A 20,981-nucleotide genomic window follows, 5' to 3' on the forward strand; every position below is an offset into this window, starting at 1 on the left:
GGTAATGAAAGAGACAGTTTTCTCCCGTGGGAGATGATGGTTTTAGAGGTTGTTAACACATTTCTCTCACTACAAGGGAGGAGAAGCAGAGGGGCAGGCAGACGCCATGCACCTCCTGCCCCAAACACACCTCCCGTTCTTTGTGCTGCTAAGGACTGTTGGAGAGAGTTGAAAAGCCAAATCCATAAAGACACTTCAGCACCTGAGAAGAGATCCTCAGAGACAGGAAAGAATTTTTCAAGTTCCTATGGGTAATCAGGAAAGGACTCAGTTCCTTCGGCACATTCAGATTTTATTCACCCTCACCACTGCACTTGAGTTGGTTTGTGTTTATTCTCTCTTTAACTCCCATAAAGACACCTATGCTTCCATGGAAAGCAGAGATTTAACATCTGATAACCTTGTTTGGTGGATGGGTTAGCCTTCAGCTTGTAACTAGTTCAGTTCCTAGCTTGTAACTGAAAGACTCTCTGCTTTATACCCAGTGATAAGCTTGCTTCCTGATATGAAGAAGTACCTTGTATCATTTGGGTTGTGAATAGCTCACAATAGTTGTCACATCTGCATGGCCAAAGCCTGAAGTACTGGCTCAGGTTTCCATTTGAGGTGAACTCAAAGGAAGCCTAGCTGAAAAGATGGGCAGCAGTGAGTAAGTAGATGAGACCACTGTTTTATGACACATGGCTTTTTTAGGGTCAGACACGAGTCAGGTCTTCCTGGGGAGCAGAATTGAGCATGTGTGTATTTGGGAGAGAGGGGGAGGTGAAATACAAATCACTTCAGAGCCAAGAGCTAGCTGCAAAGGTGGCTGAAACTGAACAAGAGGTGTGTTTGTCACATCTTCCATGTGGGTGTTAAGGTAAAGCTCAGAAGTGCGGGGCTTGCTCAATCAGTGCCTTATGGTCCTTGGGTCAGGAGATTGATTCAGTAGGAGCAGATGCCCAAGGCAGCAGGTTTTTGAAACACTCCTAAAGGCTATTTGCTCTGTGAGACCAGACTGTGAGGACTAATATAGAGGTGATAACTGAACATGTCCCAAGAAGAGTGAGTGTGCTGAAGTTCAAGGGAGTCTAACATGACTCTTCACAGCAAGTTGGAAAGTACATGTATTTAGAAGTATCATGTAGCTTAATTTGCTGTATGTGTGTTGTTCCTCCTACCCCCCATAAAACACTTCTTTTACCCTCTCACAAAACCCTGAAACACAAGAAAATTGAAAATAAATTGGACATATCACAGAAAGAGAAATTAATGGTATCTTGCAGCAGCCAAATCTTCCCAGGGACTTTCCAGAGTCTTGCAGCACCCAGACCAAAGTAAGAATGTTCCTGGTTCTAATAAGTTTCAGAAGAGATTTGATACTGTTTTCAGATATGAATCCCAAAATTCAAACCCCAAGTCCTTATTTAAACCCAAACATTCCTAAGCTCTGTATGTGCTCCCTCAAGTACTTCCTTAGTACTGATATGAGGTAAAAACAACAGAACTTTCCATAAAACTTTTTACTGTTCTTCCCTTAATGCCGTTTTATTTAGGAATGCATCAATGGTACAAAAGCCAGAAGAGAGAAGGTTTTAAATGAAGTTTTTAATGGACTTTATTAAAAGTCCATTTATTAAAATGGACTTTTTTCTTGCTCTGCAAAATAATGTTGTAAAATGGAAAATAACCCTTTTTTATGTTAAAAAAGATATTAAGATCAAGGAGCATTTTGAGGGGGAAAAAAAAAATCCTAAAATAAATTTAGGGCATTTGACAACTACTTCTTCAGAAGCTTTAAGGGGATGGTTTTCTCAAATAGGAAGCATTGTCCTTGTGCTAGCATGATACAATAAGGTTGCCCTCTCTGGGTGACTGGGGCCAGAAACAAAGCAGAAAGCATCTTTCCACGGTAATTCGGCCAACTGGGGAACCATGGTGGTGTTAACAGTGGCAAAGATGACTGTGTGGCAACTTGTTTATTTAGCTCTGGAATTAGAGGGTGACAGCACACTCGAATGCCAGTATGTACATATACAGGTGTGGCCTTAAGAATATAGGTGAAATGCTGTACACTGAGAGTAAAATAACTCACCAAAAGCACTTGCATCTCGCTTGTGATGCCTTTTTCAGAAGTTCCTATTGAAACCAGGAGAAGACCACTGATATAGGCATACACTGCATTGGTTTAAAAACTGAGATGCTTTCTTGCTTTAACTTTTGTCTCCAGTTTTTCCTGTTCCCATAGGTCACAGTAGCACAGGGAGCTAAAAAAATATTGAGGAAAGTACCAAGTACATCTAAATGCTAGTGTGGATTGATGCAGTGTAGTGCATGAAGCTGTAACTTAGTGTTTTTCCTCACCTGTAAGGTCTCAAACCATGAGTGTGCTCTACCTAAATAGCATGAATTTACAGGATAAAATGGTTAGTTATCAATAACATGCCTAATATCCAACTTTTTATCTACCTTAAGTTCAATGATCCTTCAATTTCATTGATTCTTCAACTTATACAGTGTAATTTTCTCAAGTAATAGGCATACAAGCTGATGTTTAATTTTAATTTTTTTGCTGATTCATCAAGGCAGAAGGTCTAATAAGCACGTACAAAGCCAGATACCCCTTGCTCCCCCATCCTCAAAACAACTCTAATTCAGGTCCAGTGTGTGGCAAGAAAAGGTGTAAAATGTGCACAAGGAAAATGGATGTGAACCTGAGCTGGAAAAGGAATTCAAAATTAAATAAAGGGCAGTTATTGGTAGTGTGTGTGATTAAAGGTAGAACCTTATCTTAATTACAGACCCACAGTCCAGAATTACTGCAGTGTTTACAGGTAATTAAATCAATGAAGTGATTCAAGATGTGAACTGGTGTCACTGAGATCAAAATCTGGCTGGTTAAGAGAGTTCTTGTTTGGAACATGGTGTTGTCAAAAGGGAGAATCCAAATTCAGTACTGAACTTATGTGGTTGATGCTTTGGGGCACTTGTAACCTGAATACATCACCATTGATCTTCCTTAGTTTTCATAAAGCTATTATTTTTCTAAGAGCTATTCGTTCCTGTATTTCAACTCCTTACCTCTAATTATTGCTTAAGAAAACAGAAGGTACAGTCATTTTCCTGGGAAAAGCATGCTTTTTTTAAATGGGGGTGGGAATACACAGAGGCCCTTCTCTGGATACTGGCCCAGATGATTTTCATTCCCATCTTGATTTTTCTCTTCTAAAGTTGGGAAATCTTCTCCCTAAGTGGACAAAATTTCAGTGGCAGTGTGAAAGTTTTAGGAAGATAATTATGGACAATTGAAAGCAGGGAGTAGGAATGGGAATACTTAGGTGACCTTAATTCCAGCTGTCACTATTACATGGCTATAATGAAACTCTCACGCCATTACATGCCTTTGAAATTGGTTCCACTAGGCATAAGCATGGTACTTTAAATCCTGACATTATCCCATATATTAGCTCTCTTAATTTCTTTTATCCAAAATAACCCAGCCTTTTCAGGAACTACTGTGCAAAGCCAGTCATTTCTCTTTTGCAGCTGACACCTCAAAGAACCATTCAGCTGAGCTCCTTATTTTAGCACAGGTAGTCACCTCACAACTTTAGCAGTCCAGTTACTTAAACTCTGTGAAGAGTTTGCAATACCATTTGCAGATGTATGTGATCACGCTGCTCTTGCTTGCTGTGACATGTGCTCTTTCACAGAATCGTAGAATTGAGTACTTTGGAAAAGACCTTTAAGATCATCAAGTCCAGCACTGCCAGATCATCAAGTCCCCAGCACTGCCAAGTCCATCACTAAACCATATTACCAAGGGCTTTGCCTACACAGTTTATGAGCACTTCCAGGGGCGGTGATTCCACCACTGCCCTGGGCAGCCTGTTGCAATGCCTGACCACCCTTTTGGTGAAGAAGTTTTTCCTAATATCCAATCTAAACCTCCCCTGGCGCAGCTTGAGGCCATTTCCTCTTGTCCTATTGCTTGTTACTTGGGAGAAGAGACGGACCCCACCTCACTACAACCTCCTTTCAGGTAGTTGTAGAGAGCGATAAGGTCCCCCCTGAGCCTTCTCTTCTCCAGACTAAATGACCCCAGTTTCCTCAGCTGTTCCTCATCACACTTGTGCTCCAGACCCTTCACCAGCTCTGTTGCCCTTCTCTGGACCCGCTCCAGCACCTCAATGTCTCTCTTGTAGTGAGGGGCCCAGAACTGAACACAGGATTTGAGGTGCAGCCTCAGCAGTGTCCAGTACGGGGGGATGATCACTGCCCTGGCCCTGCTGGCTACACTATTGCTGATACAGGCCAGGATGCCATTGGCCTTGGGTGCCTGGGCACATGCTGAGTCATGTTCAGCCACCATCAATCAGCACCCCCAGGTCCTTTTCTGCTGAGCAACTTTCCAGCCACACTTCCCCAGGCCTGTAGTGTTGCATGGGGTGGCTGTGGCCCAAGCGCAGGACCTGGCAATTTGCCTTGTTGAACCTCATGCCATTGGCCACAGCCCATCAATCCAGCCTGTCCAGATCCCTGTGCAGAGCCTTCCTACCCTCCAGCAGATCAGCACTCCTGCCCGACTTGGTGCTGTCTGCAAATTTACTGAAGGTGCACTTGATCCCCTCATCCAGATCATCAATGAAGATGTTAAACAACACTGGCCCCAATACCAAACCCTGCAGGACACCACTAGTGACTGGTCACCAACTAGATGTACACAACTTTGTGTAGGGGTGGTTTCTGATAGGGAAGTGTCTGATGTTCTGGTTAGCTGGAGGCTACCATTACACTTGGTCTCCTTCAGGTCTATTTGCTTTTGGCAAGCACTGTGGCTATAGGGCTGTCATTGCTGTAATTGGATCTCTGTTTCTAAGGGGAGTGTGATGTCCACATCCTTGATTGGGTTAGAGCCAGCTTCAGGTTTTGGTGTCCCTGTCTGTTGTTCTCCTCTTGCCCTCTCTCCCTCAGTCGAAACATGGGCAGAAGACATATCTGGTTCTCAAGGGAGCTGCTACTGGATTTTCATTATGGTCAGCTCTGGGCTGAGCTGTAAATTGGATGCAAAATGGCCAGCAAGTTGGGTGCTAGGTACAGAATTAGTAGGTAGTGTGTTCCAATTAGTATTTTTGGTCAGAAAGCTTTAAAAATCTCTACTAGTAGGCTTTACATATCACTATTAATAGGTTTTACATCCTAAACAGCTAATGAGGCAAGAGGAAAAACATATTACAAAGATTACCATTGAAAGATTAAACATTTACCTGGCAGCAGGCAAAAGGGCAATAGCATCGGGCAACAAGAGCATTTGTGCTCCCAAATTAGACATTAGGAAGAAATTCTTTACTGTGAGACACTGGCACAGGTTACCCAGAGAAGCTGTGGCTGCCCCATCCCTGGCAGTGTTCAAGGCCAGGTTGGACGGGGCTTGGAGTAACCTGCTTTAGTGGAAGGTGTCCCTGCCCATGGCAAGGGCTGGAACTACATGATCTTTAAGGTTCGTTCCAATACAAACCATTCTGTGATTCTATAAAACCTACTGAATGCTTCTGAATATCACACAAGTAATTCAGTGGGTTCAGCAAATAATCCAGAAGAAAGTTCTGCTGATTTAAGAGATTTATCAAAAACTTATACACTAGATTTATTTACTAGCTTTATCAAAAATAAATCCTGTTACCCTGTGTGCATTGCAGAGCAGTGTGTGGTGGGAGAAAGCAAGGGCTGACACAGCTAATCTTACTGGGTCACTTCCAGACTGCACATCTGGGCAAGCCCAGCTCATGTCAGCCCCATCCTTCACTGGAGCAATGGGATCCCTGTCACACGTGGCCTGCTTCCAGAGCTTGGGGTTTTTTGGGTCCCTGGGAAGCAGGGCATATTGGGTGACTCTGAAACTGACGATTTTAGTAGGTTGCTCACAGGCCTCAGAAGGTGGCCATGGTATGATATAAGAAAAAGAGGATAATTATGAGATCCAGAGTTATTCAAGATAAAATAGCAAAACAGGTCTTGTTCATCAAGGTGTAAAGAAACTTCTGGCTGCAAGGAACAAGGCAGAATTTCCTTTGTGGCTGTGTTTGTACAGGTGGAGATGTTTTGTCTTCTTGTTGCATCTTTGGTGCTAGCCACTGCTAGTTGCTAGACTGCATTGGCATAGATGGACTAGTGTTCAGGAATGAGGTTCAGTTTGTCTTAGCAAATTATACTGCATGGGGAGAAGTTTTGTAAAAAGGATAGAGGTATGAAATTACACTGAGGAAATACCAGATGGCATTAAGCTAAATTAGCCAGCAAATGTTAACTTTAAGAAAATCTTGTTTCAACAAATGCTAAAATAAAGGCTGTCGGGAAAATGCTGCTCACTTGAAAAGAGTAGGACTTGCTGCTTGGTTATGAATGCTTTTAGACCTTGCATGCAACAGGACTGCACTGAGCAGTTGTTGAACAAAGGCCAGGAAAACAAGTGAGATGAAATTAATCAGTGGTGAATTTAAGGGATCTGGTCATGACAGCGTCACTTTTGAGTGGTTGTAATCAAAGCAAAGTACTTAAAACGAGTGTAGATGCTTCTCCTAGGCAGGGCTGGGTCCCACCTAGTTACTGGACAAAGTTCTAGTAGCTTTTGCTTCCAGGGTTGTGACTCAAGCTGAAAAGAAAGCTATAAGCAGGCTGGAGAGATGTTTACTGTTTGATATAGGTGTGAAAAGTTTTACCAGAAGATGAACAGTAAAAACATGAGACTGAACATTAATCTTTGAAAGTTATTATCTAAATGCATCTTGTTACATCTTTTACATAAACTCTGAATGAATTAAAGATTATTGTTGTTAATTCAGTTACCCAAATCATCATTGAAGGAAAGTGGAGATTTATGACAGATTCATATCTGTCAAACAAATTCATCAGCAGTGAGAGATAGGGGCACAGTGTAGATGTCTGGCTAGCATATCTTTCCTGATAAGATATACAATCACCTGAGCTGCTCAGGTTATAGCAAAGATATATAAGAGAATGGGTGGCAGAAGTAAGGACCCCCGTGTCTGCCGCAGAAATGCAGTGGAAACTATAGTAAAACCACTTGCAATCTCTGAGATGAGACAGTACAGGTATCTTGAAAACACAATTGCCAGGAGGAGATAAAGGATTAAACCTCCCTTTGCAAGGGATTGTGAATTCTTGACTTCTTCAATCCCAATCCTTAAAGTCAGCCTGCTTTTGCTTTACTTTTTAACAATATAGAAGCTTGAGATGTTCCTCAGCCTAGCTCAAGGCTCTCTTTTGTTTGCAAAGCACTCTGCAAACAAGTCCCTGTCTCAGAGATCTCAAAAGTTCTCAGAGGCAGTGCAGCCAAAGACAGCACATGCCATTGCATGCCATGAAGCTGGTAGTGCTGCTTAACTACATGCTTCTGCTTACATAATCATCAGTGAAGCAGTTAACACTGTGCACAAAACGATAAGCAGATGTTATCATTAAAAATAACATAAAAATAACTTTTTGTCTAAGGGCAAATACTTCCAATAACCAAGGTGGTGGTGATGAAACAGGCTGCATAAAGTGCATTCTGCGTATTTACAGTAGCTTGTTGCAGTTGATACATTTTTCCATAGAAGTTTGTCTGTTCCAACTGTATAAGTAATAGTAACAGCAAGATAAAAGACCAGCTCAATGCATGACCATTAAGAAGTTTTCTATTTTTCTTTATGAATGTATGCTTAAAACCATCTTTAAATAATGTGCAGTTTTCATCTTGAAATTATTCTGCTTCAGTATCACTGTGTAATGACATGAGGCTTCATGTTATGACAGCCAAGTCTGGAAAGCAGACCTTTGTGTTCTTTGGGAGGAATCACTCCCAGATTTCATGCTTATGTGATTGTTCTGTAACTGAAAGATTTCAACATACTACAAGTTTGAGAGCCATTACTTTTTTTTCTTCTTTCCTTTGGAAGACAGAAAATCTGGAGACTTGGCTAAATCAGCCTTTATGGGCTAAAAACTACAAATAAAAAGACAACTTGCATGATTTTGTAAAGCATTTCTACATAGTTTTTTTTTCCTATAATGCATTTGACGTTTACAGGACACATTCAATATACTGGCTCTTGCTGGTAGGAGGAACTGCATAGCTCACTAGTGACTTTGCTATTTCTCAATACTTCGGTGATCCTGAGCCATTCCTGGCAGAATTTCATCCATGTTATATCACACTGTGCTGTCTCAGACTGATCGTGCAATCCTGAGACAACATTCAGCCTAAAGCAGGATGTGGTTAATCAGGCACCAGCAAAGATGTCATCTGGGGATACATCCCTTATGAGTCCTAGATTTCTGATGAGAATTGCTTGCCAATTCCTCTAGCATGTGGCAAATCACAGAGATAGATCACTGGTATTTTTGCTATAAATGTCTACAGGACCAAGGATAAGTGCTGTATCAGAAAGGACCCCAAAAAGAGAGGCTCAGCATAGAGCACAGCATGCTATAGCCTTTCGGTAGGCCATCTTTACGAGGCTGTGTTTTGGGAGATTGCAGCAGTGTGTTTCAAGGATGTTTAAATATCCCTCATTATGCCTGGGGGTGGATGGGACAGCACTATAGTGGCACACGGATGTAGTAATAGGGTATTTAGAAAAATAAGTTAACTTTTTATGATGTGTCTTAGGACAAATAGGAAAGGAAAGGTCTGTAGCAAATGTAACTAGAGGCTGGCCTGGATTGTGTTTCTTGACTCTGTAAACCATGAGTGTGTAACTGCTGCTTTCTGAATGCTCCTTCCAGCAACAGGTCAGTTTCCCTTCTTTTTTGTTAGAATTATAGAATGGTTTGGGTTGGAAAGGACCTTGAGATTACTAGTTCCAACCCCCTGTCTTGGTAGGGACACCCTCCACTGAACCATGTTGCCCAACACTCCGTCCAGCCTGGCCTTGGACACTGCCAGGGATGGAGCATTCGCAGCTTCCTTGGGCAACCTGTTCCAGTGCCTCACTACCCTCACTGTAAAGAACTTCTTCCTTATATCTAACTTGAATCTTCCCTGTTTTAGTTTGAGTCCATTACCCCTTGTCCTATCATTACAGTCCCTGATGAAGAGACTTGTTGTTATCTTGTATTTTTCTTTTTTCAACAGATCGACAAGACATTTTACAATTCCATTTTAAGGAAAAAATACATCCGTTCACGCTTAATCAGAGTGAGGTATGTGAGACTATAACAAATGCATGCAGCTGAGAGAAACTGAAATGTGCCCTGCTAGAGAGCCATTTGATCTGATTCAATAAACTGTATTTTATGTAAGACCAGAGCATAATCCCCAATTGAGCATATTCTCATTCTGAGCCATGTTCTCCTTTGGATCTTGATGGAGAAGATAAACTTCAGTTAGTCGAAATTATATACAAGTTTGTGTTCAGATCTTGAGCAAGCTTTAGCTAATAAAGCAGATATAACTTGAGCTATCTAAAAATAAAAAGCATTTTCAAAACTATTTCCTTCACTATAATGCAGATGTTATTTTACTCCTAGCATTGCTACTGTGCTGGGCTTGACGCATAAAACCCAAGCATAGCTGTGCTTGTTCAGAAGGTCTCACTTGTCACTGTTGCATCTCTAAGAATGAGCAAAAGTAGGTGCCTAGGGAACAGTAGCAGCCCAACAGATATGTATAACTGCTTTTTGGTAAGCTCCCTACCTTCAGATATTTACCACTTGGGAGTTCCCAAAGTCGTTGTGGTTTGTGTAACAGTCCCTGGTAGAGTTATTTTCCAAGGATTTGTCCAGTCTCCCCTGGACTCTTAAAATTCATGTGCCTCAGTCCTTTAGTAAGAAGTTACTTGTGAAGAGCCACCTTCTTTGGCTCATTCAGTGGCCCCTAGTTCTTGTGCTAGAAGAGGTGTTATAAAGCTTATCTCTATCCCTCCTCTCCATGCAATTAGTGGTATCGGACACTCCCATCATATCCCTTTTCTCTCTTGTACCACATGAGCTCTACTCTCTTTATTTATTTATCTTCCCCCAGTTGAAAGTCCCAGCCTGCTCAGTCATTCTTTGCAGAAACTCGTTCCTTGTTACCTTGTCACCCTGCTCCACATCTTTCAGGTCTGCCCTCCCTGCTTTTTGAGATGAAGGGTTCAGTCCTGTGGTTGGGATTATCATTGAGCAATGGGATTTTTCTTTTTTCTCTTTTATTCTCTGTTCACTTGCCAATAATACCTAATGTTTGGTTTGATTTTTTTTGACCACTATCGATTGTTGAAAATTACCTTTTTCATAGAGCTGTCTATTGTAATACTAAGGTCTTGTTCTTGAGTGACAGTGCCCATCACTTTGCAAGTAAACCTTGAATGTCTTAATAATCATGCACTAAAGCTGCAAGACTAATAATAGCAGCATCAAGATCTTACTCTTGTGAACGTATTTCTCTTCATTCTTCTATGGTTTGTGACATCATGTCTTGTGCTCTACCTTAGCTTAATCCCCAGTTACACACAAGTTATTATTTGAATGTAGCTTTAGGAAGCTTTTCTTTATGCTGACCAGAGTGTTGTAAGCATACACAAGGTGATTTAACTATCTGAGAGGCAAATCTGTAGGGAAAAGTAGTATTTTTTCACTGCTTCTTGTTCCCAAGGGCAGTCTGAGCTATTTGCTGTGTTGTTTGCTGTGTTGGATGCAAGACTTGTATGCACCAACGCTTGTTTGCTGTTTCAAATATACAAGCTTTATGCCTTGCTCAGACTGCAAGTTCTTTTAAGCAGGGTCACTGCTGTGAATTTGTTTGGAAAGTACCATGCATATTTTTTAGCTCAGTATGAGCAATGCATTAGTAATAATGCCCACTGAGAAAGATAAAACAAATCTTTACAAGGTGTATTTGGCTCTGGACCTTTGCTATACAGTGAGTGATTCAAGGCAGGCTGTACTTACCTGAGGGTTTCAAGAGGTGTGGTGTGCTTGCAAGAGTTGATACGGTAATTCCAGTGTAGCACAGCACAGGAAGAGGAGTGGGGGGAGAGGCGAGGGAACACCTCAGAAATGCAGAGCAACACCCACAGCTTGATCAGATAATATCTGGAAAATAAATGGAGTAGCAATCACGCTGAAGTTGGCACAAAGGGAAAACACAGCCTGTTGGAAAGTTCACGTACAGCTAGTCAGTCTCAATTATGAGATCCTTGAGGCAAGGAACGTGTCCTTCTGCTCAGCTACTGAACACTTTGCATGCCTTGATGTGCTCATGGCCCTTTATTTGCCCTTCACTGGCAACATCAGGAATGTCTGTTTCTTTTTTGTGCATGCTCCTTTTGAAGATTGTAGGCTGAGTGCATGACTTCTGTATAAGCTAATTGCAATGTATTTTTAATTTTCTTATGTTTCCTTTATATACAAATTACTAAGATAGTGAGTTATAACTGGAAGATCTTTTCCTTTCCTATCTGAATGACGCTTCAGACAGAGCAACCTGCTTTTAGTTCACCTCCTATATGAAGTAACTGTGATTCCACCTGTTGTGTCATTGCTTCTTGGCTCAGGTAGAAGAAAGCACAGGAGAGAAGGCTCTCGGTGCACACTCTTATCTTCTCTGTGTAATAACCAAGGATAAGCCATCTACAAGAACAGAGCAAGATTTACTGCACCAGATTAGACACTTTGTTTGTAGCCTGGCATTCAGTCTCTTGCAGTATCTGATGCTTTAAGGTAAAATAACTACTACTGCCAGGTGAATACAGTCTGTTAGAAGATTTTTTTCTTCCTTTTCTTTCATCTGATCTTACATCAGAACTGTGGAACTGTGTGTCCATCTCTTGGACTGTCATGGAGATGAGCTGCTGAGCTTCATTTACTGTTGTAGAGCATGAGGTTATTAGTCATGTTCACCCAAGAGGTTGCAGTGGTGGAATTGGGTTGTGTGGTCTCTCCCGTTTGCTCAAGTACTTTTTTGGTGATGATTGGCAATGTTTCTTCTGTGCATGTACAGGGCCCTGGAAAGGTCTGTATAGATACCATTAACCATCTACCAGATGTTTCTAAAGTGTTGTGTATCTAGCTTTTCATTGCAATCAAATCAGTTCATTCTCTCCTGCATTCTCTCCCAAGCATATAGTCAGTGACTCCACTATAACATTAGTCTGTCCATTTGTTCACAGAAGGCATCAGGCCTTCTTCTATCCTAAGACACATTTGACCATTCAGCATTTGCTTGGATTTCTTTTGGCAATTCTGTCTCTCAAAAAAATGTACAAAAATGTATCTAACCCTTTATGTTACGTTGCCATTTCTAGAAGAGCTAAGATAAAAACTAAGAAACGCAGAAATGGGCTGAAGGTAACCAGACTGTTTCGTTGGTTTGTAGCCCAGATGCTGATGGTGTGATGGCAGAGGCTTTGCTCACATTCTGGTTCTCATCCACGGATTCTAGAGAAGGGTTGCGAGAAAAAGTTGAGAGGATCTTACGGAGAGGCCTGAAAAAATACACAGGGCCTCTGCGAATAAATGTCAGATCTTCTACCATCTCAAGTAAGTATATTACATCTCTCTTAAAGGTAGTTCTTGCCCTGTTCTGATTGATGGGACTTAATTTTTTCATTCAGATGATGGCTGTTACTGAGTCTGAATGACAGTCTTTTTCTGAATAACAGTGGCAGTATATAAACCCCACCTAAGTATTTTAATTATGTCTTAAATATAGATAAACAGGAGCAGATGCTTTGTGACCTCGCAGTACAGTCTTAGCCTTCCTCCCAATTGCAGTATAAACCTTATGCTACCATCAGGGCAAGAATAGGAGCCCCTCACCATGGTGCTTCAGTACATAGCAACATAAACATGCTCCCTAGGTCTTTGCTTCTCTGAGGAGCCTAAAAGTGCAGAGACTATGCTTGGATGACAGTGGGGAAACAGACAATGCACTGAAAAGATATAATATTTGGCAGGAAGATCAAAATCCTTGCAAATTCCCCAGGGGAAAGAGAAAGAAAGGGAAAATCTTATTATCTGTGTGACTTCCCAGCTGGGGATCTAGCCCCGTCTTTGGAAAGCAGACCTGCCTCTGCAGGATATGAAAATCAACAGCACTATCTTTTTTATTTAGTGAATTACCAAACACTGAGAGGCTGGTTTCCTTCATATTCTACACTTCTGATCTGTTAGAGAATTTTTTTGTGAGCTTAAACTCTTGTCTCTGATTTGGCTTCAATTATATATAGTCAACATTTTTTTCTGGGTGTCGGGCTTTTCGAGAGTGAGTTGCTAGTTGAAAGGAAAGGACAAATACTTGCTCCATTTGTTTTTGCAGACCTTATGCTTACTCCTAAGCACAAGGGTGATAATAAAGCACATAGGTGGGTACTTAAACCAACAGAGATCTTGTAGAGACCAGAGGCTATGTGAAAGAACAGGAAGCCTGGGCCAGATTCCATGCTTGAATTGGGCACATTGCATTGCAGCAATGCAGTGGAACTCAAATATAAGCTGTCACACACCCATTGTTTTATGATGGGCCAACCAGTCTTCCCCATTGGAATGCTTCAGGATGATCGGCAATATCCCTTTGGGCAAAGAATCACCATTTCTTTGCAGTGTTGTTTATATGTCAGTAGTTCCAGTTCAGCAAAGTGCACGTGTAATTTCTCCCAGGTAGAAACTGTGTGTGGACATCAACTAGAGAGATTCAGAGGCTTTATTGGGGATTTTTTTGTTTCTTTGGTTTTTTTTTTTTTGTTGTTGTGGTTTTTTTTTGTTTTTTTTTTGTTTTTTTTTTTTTGGGGGGGGGTTTGTTTCTTTTAAAGACAATCAGGTCACGATTTAGTGAATTTTGAAGCTTCAGAAAGGATAAACTTGGGAGGAGAAAAAAAAATGCCTGTTAGAAAAGGACTGTGGTCTTCTCATTGAGCTGCCTGATTAGCTGCTCTTACTTGAGTGGGAAGTGACTCAAAACTCTGTTTTAGTTGACCTTGAACTGCACCAGGGCTGTTGCAGTAATGCACTAGTGGCTAGTTAAAAAAATTAGCTGACATAATTGAATCACAATGTTTTCATTAAATATTTGGTCTCGGTAAAAGATGGCATCTCTGTCTTAGTTTGATAAACTTGTCTGATAAACTTGGTGTTGCTTTTCTTGGCTCTCCCAGCCTAACCATAAAAACACTGACTACATAGGTCTACTACTTGCTACAGGACTAGCATTGTGCAATGGATACACATGACACAAAGGAACATAAACAATACTTTGCCATTTCTAGGAGACAACAGTAAAAGGTTCCATTTGGATCTTTCTTTGCTAATAGGATTTCAGCAGTGCTATGAGCCTTAGGCAAGCTCCCGTTGGTGCTGCTGTTTGAGAACACCAGGTGGACTCAAGTGAAGGGTATAGAACTGAGCACTCTGGTGCTTTTAGAAGAGATGCAGGTCTCAATTTACAAAGCCCATCTTCTTCCTCATGCCTGGGAGAAGTGACAATTTTCAATGGATCCTGGAAGTCCAGAGAAGGATCTAGGGGTTGCATTTCCAACTTCTCTCTCCCCTCCTGAATTGTCCTGTCCAATGTTAATATTTAAACCAAGGAAGGCTAAGAAGCCCTAGATTTTTCCATGCTCTGCAATACCTTTCTAAATCTTGTTTTGTTGTAGTTTTGGTGCTTTTGTCAACTGAAATCCTTATTTATCTTGAGGCAATCTCAGAACATTTTCATAATGGCTTGTAAAAAATAATTAACCTATTCATTGTAATCACCTTATCAAAAAGTTCTAACTTGGGGGCCATGATATAGCTTAGTTTAGTTAAGCATAGCTAACCAGTTTAACAAATCCAGGTCAGGCACTTATTTACATTTACTAGGAGGGTCTGATAAGGAGAACCTCCCTAAGTCTTTCTCCCGGATCTAATCATCTTGTTGTTCAACTATATGTCTCAACTTGCACTTCACTCAAAAGTATTTGCTTTGACGATCAGCTCCAATAAACTCCTGCAAATTGGGTGTAACACTGGGAATCTTCAGCTGCAGTTCAGGGCAGTAGTACAAAACTAAAACTAAGTAGTCTGCCAGACCAGGGGTAGAACTTGCTTTGCCTCTTCATTCCTGAGGATTGGGAATAAAGAAGGGATAAAATCTAAACTGACAATGTTTTATTAGTTGTTTTGTTTTGACTTTTCAAAAAGAGAGAGAAGCTTTATCGTACAGATGTGAAGTGAAAAAATAGTAAGTGTGCAAAATTAAACCAGAATAATATTGTCTCCAATTTGTATCATCACGAAAAAGTAGATGTTCTTCGTATAGGGCTGCAAAAATACATTTGTATTGGGGTGTTTTCAGATGTGTTATTACTGAAGTCTCTGTTTTCTGTAGGTAGACTTCATAGTCCCCTGGTCAAGGACACTGGTATCTCCAGACTTCTACTATAGCTTTGATAGAAAATAGGAGGTGATCTCTGCACTTGTGTGCAAAACCTATTGGAAGCCCAAGTATTTTTCAGTGGAGAATCAAGCAAACTAAGTGCTATCTTCTCTGAACAGCCGTGCAAGGGCCAGCAAAATGAGATATAAAAGACGGGTGACTTGGAATCACCCATGTTAGGACTTGCTCTTCCACTGGCACTGAAAGAAGGTGGTCTTGCAGTTTGCCCTTTGTATAGTTCTGGCACCAAAGAGACCTCCTACAAGGCTGGTATTTTTTTACCCTAGGGTTTCCTGGTTAGAAGGAGAGTCACCTCACAGCCTGGATCCCTATTAAGCAAAGTGTAGAGCAGCTGGCCAGACTATTTCCCTTTGCCAGCTAGGTTGGAAGTCTCCCAAAATGTTTTTGGTTATGTACTTCTGACATCAGAAAGAGACTAGTTGCGAGATCACTGGCACTGTTCAAAGCAAGCAGGAAGTATTCCCACCTGTTGCACAGCCAAGGCTTTTGACTATGAACAATGAGTCATGGATTGGTTTTGATCAACAAGTCAACTGTTACTATTTCTATTTATCTGGAATCTGGGGCTTGCTAAAGCTTCTTGCAAAGTACAGAACCTGTGAGACAGATTCTTCTTTATTGAGTCTTCTGTGGGAGACATGCCGACGAGTGTCTGACCTGAATGACTGAGGAATGTTTCATTTCAAATGTATGTAGCAGTCTTTTCTTGTACCTTACCAGCTGCAACAGCAGCTTGGGGGAATGAAGCAGGACATGCACCTGTGCGCTGGGAAATACTGTGAAGATCTGACATTTCTCCACTTTGACGCCATTAGTTTTGCACAAGGTGATACTTTTCATGTTTGGAACAGTCTAGAGAGGCTGATTGAAATGTATTTTTAAATTAATATTTTTCAAGGACATGCTTGTGACGAAGGAATTAAGCAGGAAATCATCCTGGTCTGACTAATATGACCCAGATAAGTTGATTTAATTGATTTCCTCAATTAATCAATTCTTGATTTTCCCTTCCTCTGCCTTGCCTGCAGAGCTTGCAAGTGATTTAGGTTGCCCCCACTGTAGTGAGACCTTGATTACAGCTAGGGCATGGGTGTAGGTCAGGAAGAAAGATAATGCTAAAAACTGAATCAGCTTGGATACACGTTACAGACCTGGTACAGAATCATGCAGATCCCTCTTCAGGCTGCAGGATGCCCAGTTGGAGGAGTTGTATGCTGTGAGGTGTGGACCTCTGTCTGTTCTCATGGACAGCATTAAGATGTGGTTGATGGCAGAGGGAGTTGTGGATGTGAGGACAGGTCCAGCAGTGGACATAAGTAGGGAGGGAAGGGCTGGGTGACAGGCACAATTAGAGGTACAAAGTCATTGTCTTGTCTCTACCAGGTTACTCTCTGCTGTTGAAGGAATGAGAATTGCATCACCTGTATCTAAGCCATGTTTTGCTATTTCTACGAGGATGCATAACTCTAGGGAGGCAATTCCTGTTGAGAGAGCGGCAAGAGTATTGAAATGTTAGTGGAGAGACATTTTAGGTCATTCTCCTGGTTTTGGCTGGGATAGACTGTATCTTCCTAGTAGCACAGTGCTATATTTTGGCTGTAGTATGAGAATAATGTTGATAACATACGGATGTTTTAGTTGTTGCTAAGTAGCGCATACTTTAAGTCAAGGACTTCTCAGCTTCCCATGCTCTGCCAGTGAGCAGGTGCACTAGAAGTCGGGACACCTGACCTGAACAAGTCAAAGGGATATTCCGTACCATGCTCAGGGTATAAACTGGGGGGGACTTGGCCAGGAGCCACTGATTGCTGCTCAGGGATGGGATGGGCATTGGTCAGTGGGTGGTGAGCAATTGTATTGTCTATCACTTGTGTTTCTTGGGGTTTATTTCTCTCTCTTTTTGTTGTCTCTCTTTTAATTACAATTATTATTATTATGTTACTTTATTTCAACTATTAAACACTGCCTCAACCCATAAGTTTTACTTCCTTTTTTCCCATTCTCCTTCTCATCCCACCAAGGTGGGAGAGGGTGAGCAAATGGCTGCGTGGTACTCAGTTGCCTGCTGAGGTTAAACTATGACAGTCATGTGCACTATGTAGCCACACAAGAGCATGACTTTCCTGCTGAGCCCAAAGCTCATGTTTTGCCATCTTTCAGGAAACTCCTGCATTTTCTTTTGGGTACAGTTTTTGGAACATGACTGAATCTGCTGGTGACTGCTCTTATTCCCTTTGCACCCCAATACCTTGGGCCTTCATGATCTTTAATGTAATTAAAATGTATTAGAGTAGAGCTATTATCCCCATCTCTGTCAGCACTGCAGAACAGATGCACTCTGTGACATTCCTCTCAGCTGCTCGGCTCGGTGACCTACTGAAACTTGCCAGCGATCCTTTTTTTACCTGCATGCACTGTTGTTACCCTAAATAACAGTGAACCAGGTGAGCCTCTTGTTTCTGATGCAGCTGAGAATTTTGTAATTCTCTCTCTTTTTGAGGAAGTTGTTATTAAAATGTGACAAAGAAGAGTGGGGGAAACGCTTCCTCTGCTCCCAGGTGCATTTCACAAAGCTGTGCTTCAAATAATGCATGTACAAGAATGTGTTGTTAGTACTGAAACACCTACTTTTTCTTCATTTTTTTCTTTACAACCCTCTGCTCCCTTCCTACCCCATTATAAATAGTCTCTACCTCGCCTTCTCTGTGCAAAATACCAACTTACCCAAGCATGATGTAGAACTTGATATAGAGGATGGAGCATGCAGTTTGCCTTTGAAGTTAGCAGTTATATTATGATATATAGAAAATCACAGGTGGAAACCTTAGAGAAAATCAAGTTTGTGGGAATCAACATCCATGAAAAATTATGTAATTGGGTAAAACTGTATCAGATTTTTAAAATGGATTTCTTATCTTTCATTCTGGAGCCATCTCTAGCCCTTTCCACGCTGAAAATACATAATATCCTCTAATAATGCATTTTCTTGCCTTGCTTGAACTATTTCAGTATAATGTCTGGTCCATTTATGTCACTGAGTTCTGCCTGGTATTCTCCTTTAATATAAACACTGATCTCTGTGACTAAAATGAAATGAGGCAGTGGGCACAAGATTAATCCTTTTGATGCAGTGACATTGATATTATTTATAGATGTGGCAAAATGAGCATGTTTTTCCACAGGAATCTCTGAATCCCTCAGAAATAAGTGGTCACATGCACTCTGCAGTTAGCTGTGAAATGCAAATATTTAGATGGCCACCAAACAGATCCATGGGCTTTGTGCACTTAACTCCCTTAGCAATCCTGACCTGAACTTGCTACTGCATACAAACAATTCCCAAAATAAAGACGCTTTCCTGCTCTTGCTTACTCCCCTTTTCTTCCATATTTGCTAAAACACATATGTTGAAGAGTAAAAAAAAGTTATTTACTGATAAATTATTAATCTTAAATAGTAACTGCAAGTCACTATTCTCATTAGTCAGAAATTAAGACCAATAATTTCAGTGGTTTTAAGATTATTCTGTTTAGTAAATATGAAAAATAACTGTATTAACAAAATTCTTTGTCCAGTTGGAGAAGAGAGCCCTCTTCTGTAAGATGGAATCTCTAAGTCACATTTCAGTAGATTGCCGTGACTTTAATTTAAACATTAGTTTTCTCTTTTAAGTTAGGCAAGCTTCAATTAAATAGCAAGTTCCATTCTACAGATAGGCAATGCATGTTCAAGTTGGACTTGTTCTTGTTTACAGTGGAAGCCTGAACACTGTTTTCCTAAATGCAGCGCAACAACTATTTTTGCAGCTATATGTGGCTGGGACAAGATATGACACTTTAATTGTTAATAATTGATGCTTTTTCTTGGTAGTGCATACAACTAGGGCAACTAGCAGATGAGCAGGGCAGCGAAATTGTCTCTCGTGCCTTGCAAGTGATTGCTTCAAGGCAGGGCTTGCCACATGTTGGCTGGCACAATGCAAGCAGTTATGCTGTTGACCAGGCCAAAATGTCAAGCTAGTAACAAACGAAGGCAAGCCAGAGAGCAACCTGATCTTCAGCAGCATTGTATAACCCACAGCGCTCCCTGCTTTTTATGGGATCTCCTTCTATGACAAGGTGACCCAACTGGTTGATGAGGGAATACTCATTATTCATTACTCGAATCCTGTGTTCAGTTCTTTGCCCCTCACTCCAAGAAAGACATTGAGGTGCTAGAGCGGGTCCAGAAAAGGGCAACGGAGCTGGTGAAGGGTCTGGAGCACAAGTCTGACGAGGAACAACTGAAGGAACTGGGGGTGTTTAGGCTGGAGAAGAGAAGGCTCAGGGGGGACCTTATCACTCTCTACAACTACCTGAAAGGAGGATGGAGAGAGGAGGTGGCTGGTCTCTTCTCCCAGGTAACAAGTGATAGGACAAGAGGAAACAGCCTCAAACTGCACCAGGGGAGGTTCAGATTGGGTATTAGGAACAATTTCTTCACCAAAAGGGTGTTGAGGTATTGGCTGCCCAGGGAATTGGTGGAATCACCACTAGAAGTGTTCAAAAACTGTGTAGATGCAGCCCTCAGTGACATGGTTTAGTGGTGGTCTTGGCAGTGCTGGGGTAACGGTGGGACTTGATGACCTTAAAGGTCTTTTCCAACATAGCTGATTCTATGGGATGTATTGTGGGGTCTGCTTACTGAAAATAGCATCAGCTAATGTTTCCAAACACACATGTGTGCTCTGGGTTTGGGATCTTGGTTTTGAGTCCTGGGTATTATGCCCTTAATTTCACTTGTCCTGATCTGTATGGTGGGCTTCTGGGTCGGTTACCAAACAGGCCTGCTTTCACCTCTTAACAACTCTCTTTACTTTGTGGTTCTCTACATTGCTGTGGTGTTTTCTTTAGTACTTGTGTTCCAGCTCCCAGTGTGGGATATATGGTCAGGGCAGATCTTTAAAGCAAAGTGGTGCTCCTACCCTGGTAAATACAGCATTGAATTTATTGACAGCTGTCACTGGCCTTTTTCCTTCAGCAGTGTGTGGGTGGGAGAGTACAATGGCTGCATAGTCATATTATAAAATATACTAAAAATTCAAAGCTGTGCAGGGATGCTATTTAAGACTTGCAGTATGGGTGTGTAAGACTCAAGTCTCCAATTCCAAGTCAGTGCAGCTGGAAGCAATGGGTAAGATATTGCCCGCGTGAGGTTTGTACTTTTTTCTAGGGGCCTCATAAAAAGGCAGATATAGACAGGTGCCTTGCAGAAGAGCTGCGTGACTCACAGCGAGCTCAGTGCAGTGAGAACGTGCCAATTGAATTGCTTCCGGCACTGCACTTGAACAAGCTGGTTGCTCCTTTTGTCTTCTCGATGAGCTTTGCAACATAATGTAAGTCCTAATAACTGACTGCAGGCTTTATAATTAGGCATTATGAGGTAAATGTGTCTCCACCCAGAGAGGAGCTAAAAAACATTATTATCGATATTGCACTTGAAGGCAAAAGGTGCTCTTTCAATGTTGGATTCTTACTAATTTCCAGCTATAAAATATTAGGGTGACTCAAATGATGAGCTAGTTCTGAAACTTGTATGAATTTCT

General features: G+C 41.4%; 1 protein-coding gene across 1 annotated transcript in view; it reads left to right on the top strand.

The window, feature by feature from the left end:
* The window catches only part of LOC115610540 (transmembrane protease serine 11E-like), a 42,656-nt gene that overhangs the window by 12,980 nt on the left and 8,695 nt on the right, over nt 1–20,981 (top strand). The window contains exons 4-5 of the mRNA XM_030492227.1: nt 9,116–9,183; nt 12,338–12,501. Coding sequence (XP_030348087.1) covers nt 9,116–9,183; nt 12,338–12,501 — 232 coding nt within the window. The remainder of the gene's footprint in view (nt 1–9,115; nt 9,184–12,337; nt 12,502–20,981) is intronic.

The sequence above is a fragment of the Strigops habroptila genome, chromosome 7, assembly GCF_004027225.2.
Source record: "Strigops habroptila isolate Jane chromosome 7, bStrHab1.2.pri, whole genome shotgun sequence".
NCBI lineage: Eukaryota > Metazoa > Chordata > Aves > Psittaciformes > Psittacidae > Strigops > Strigops habroptila.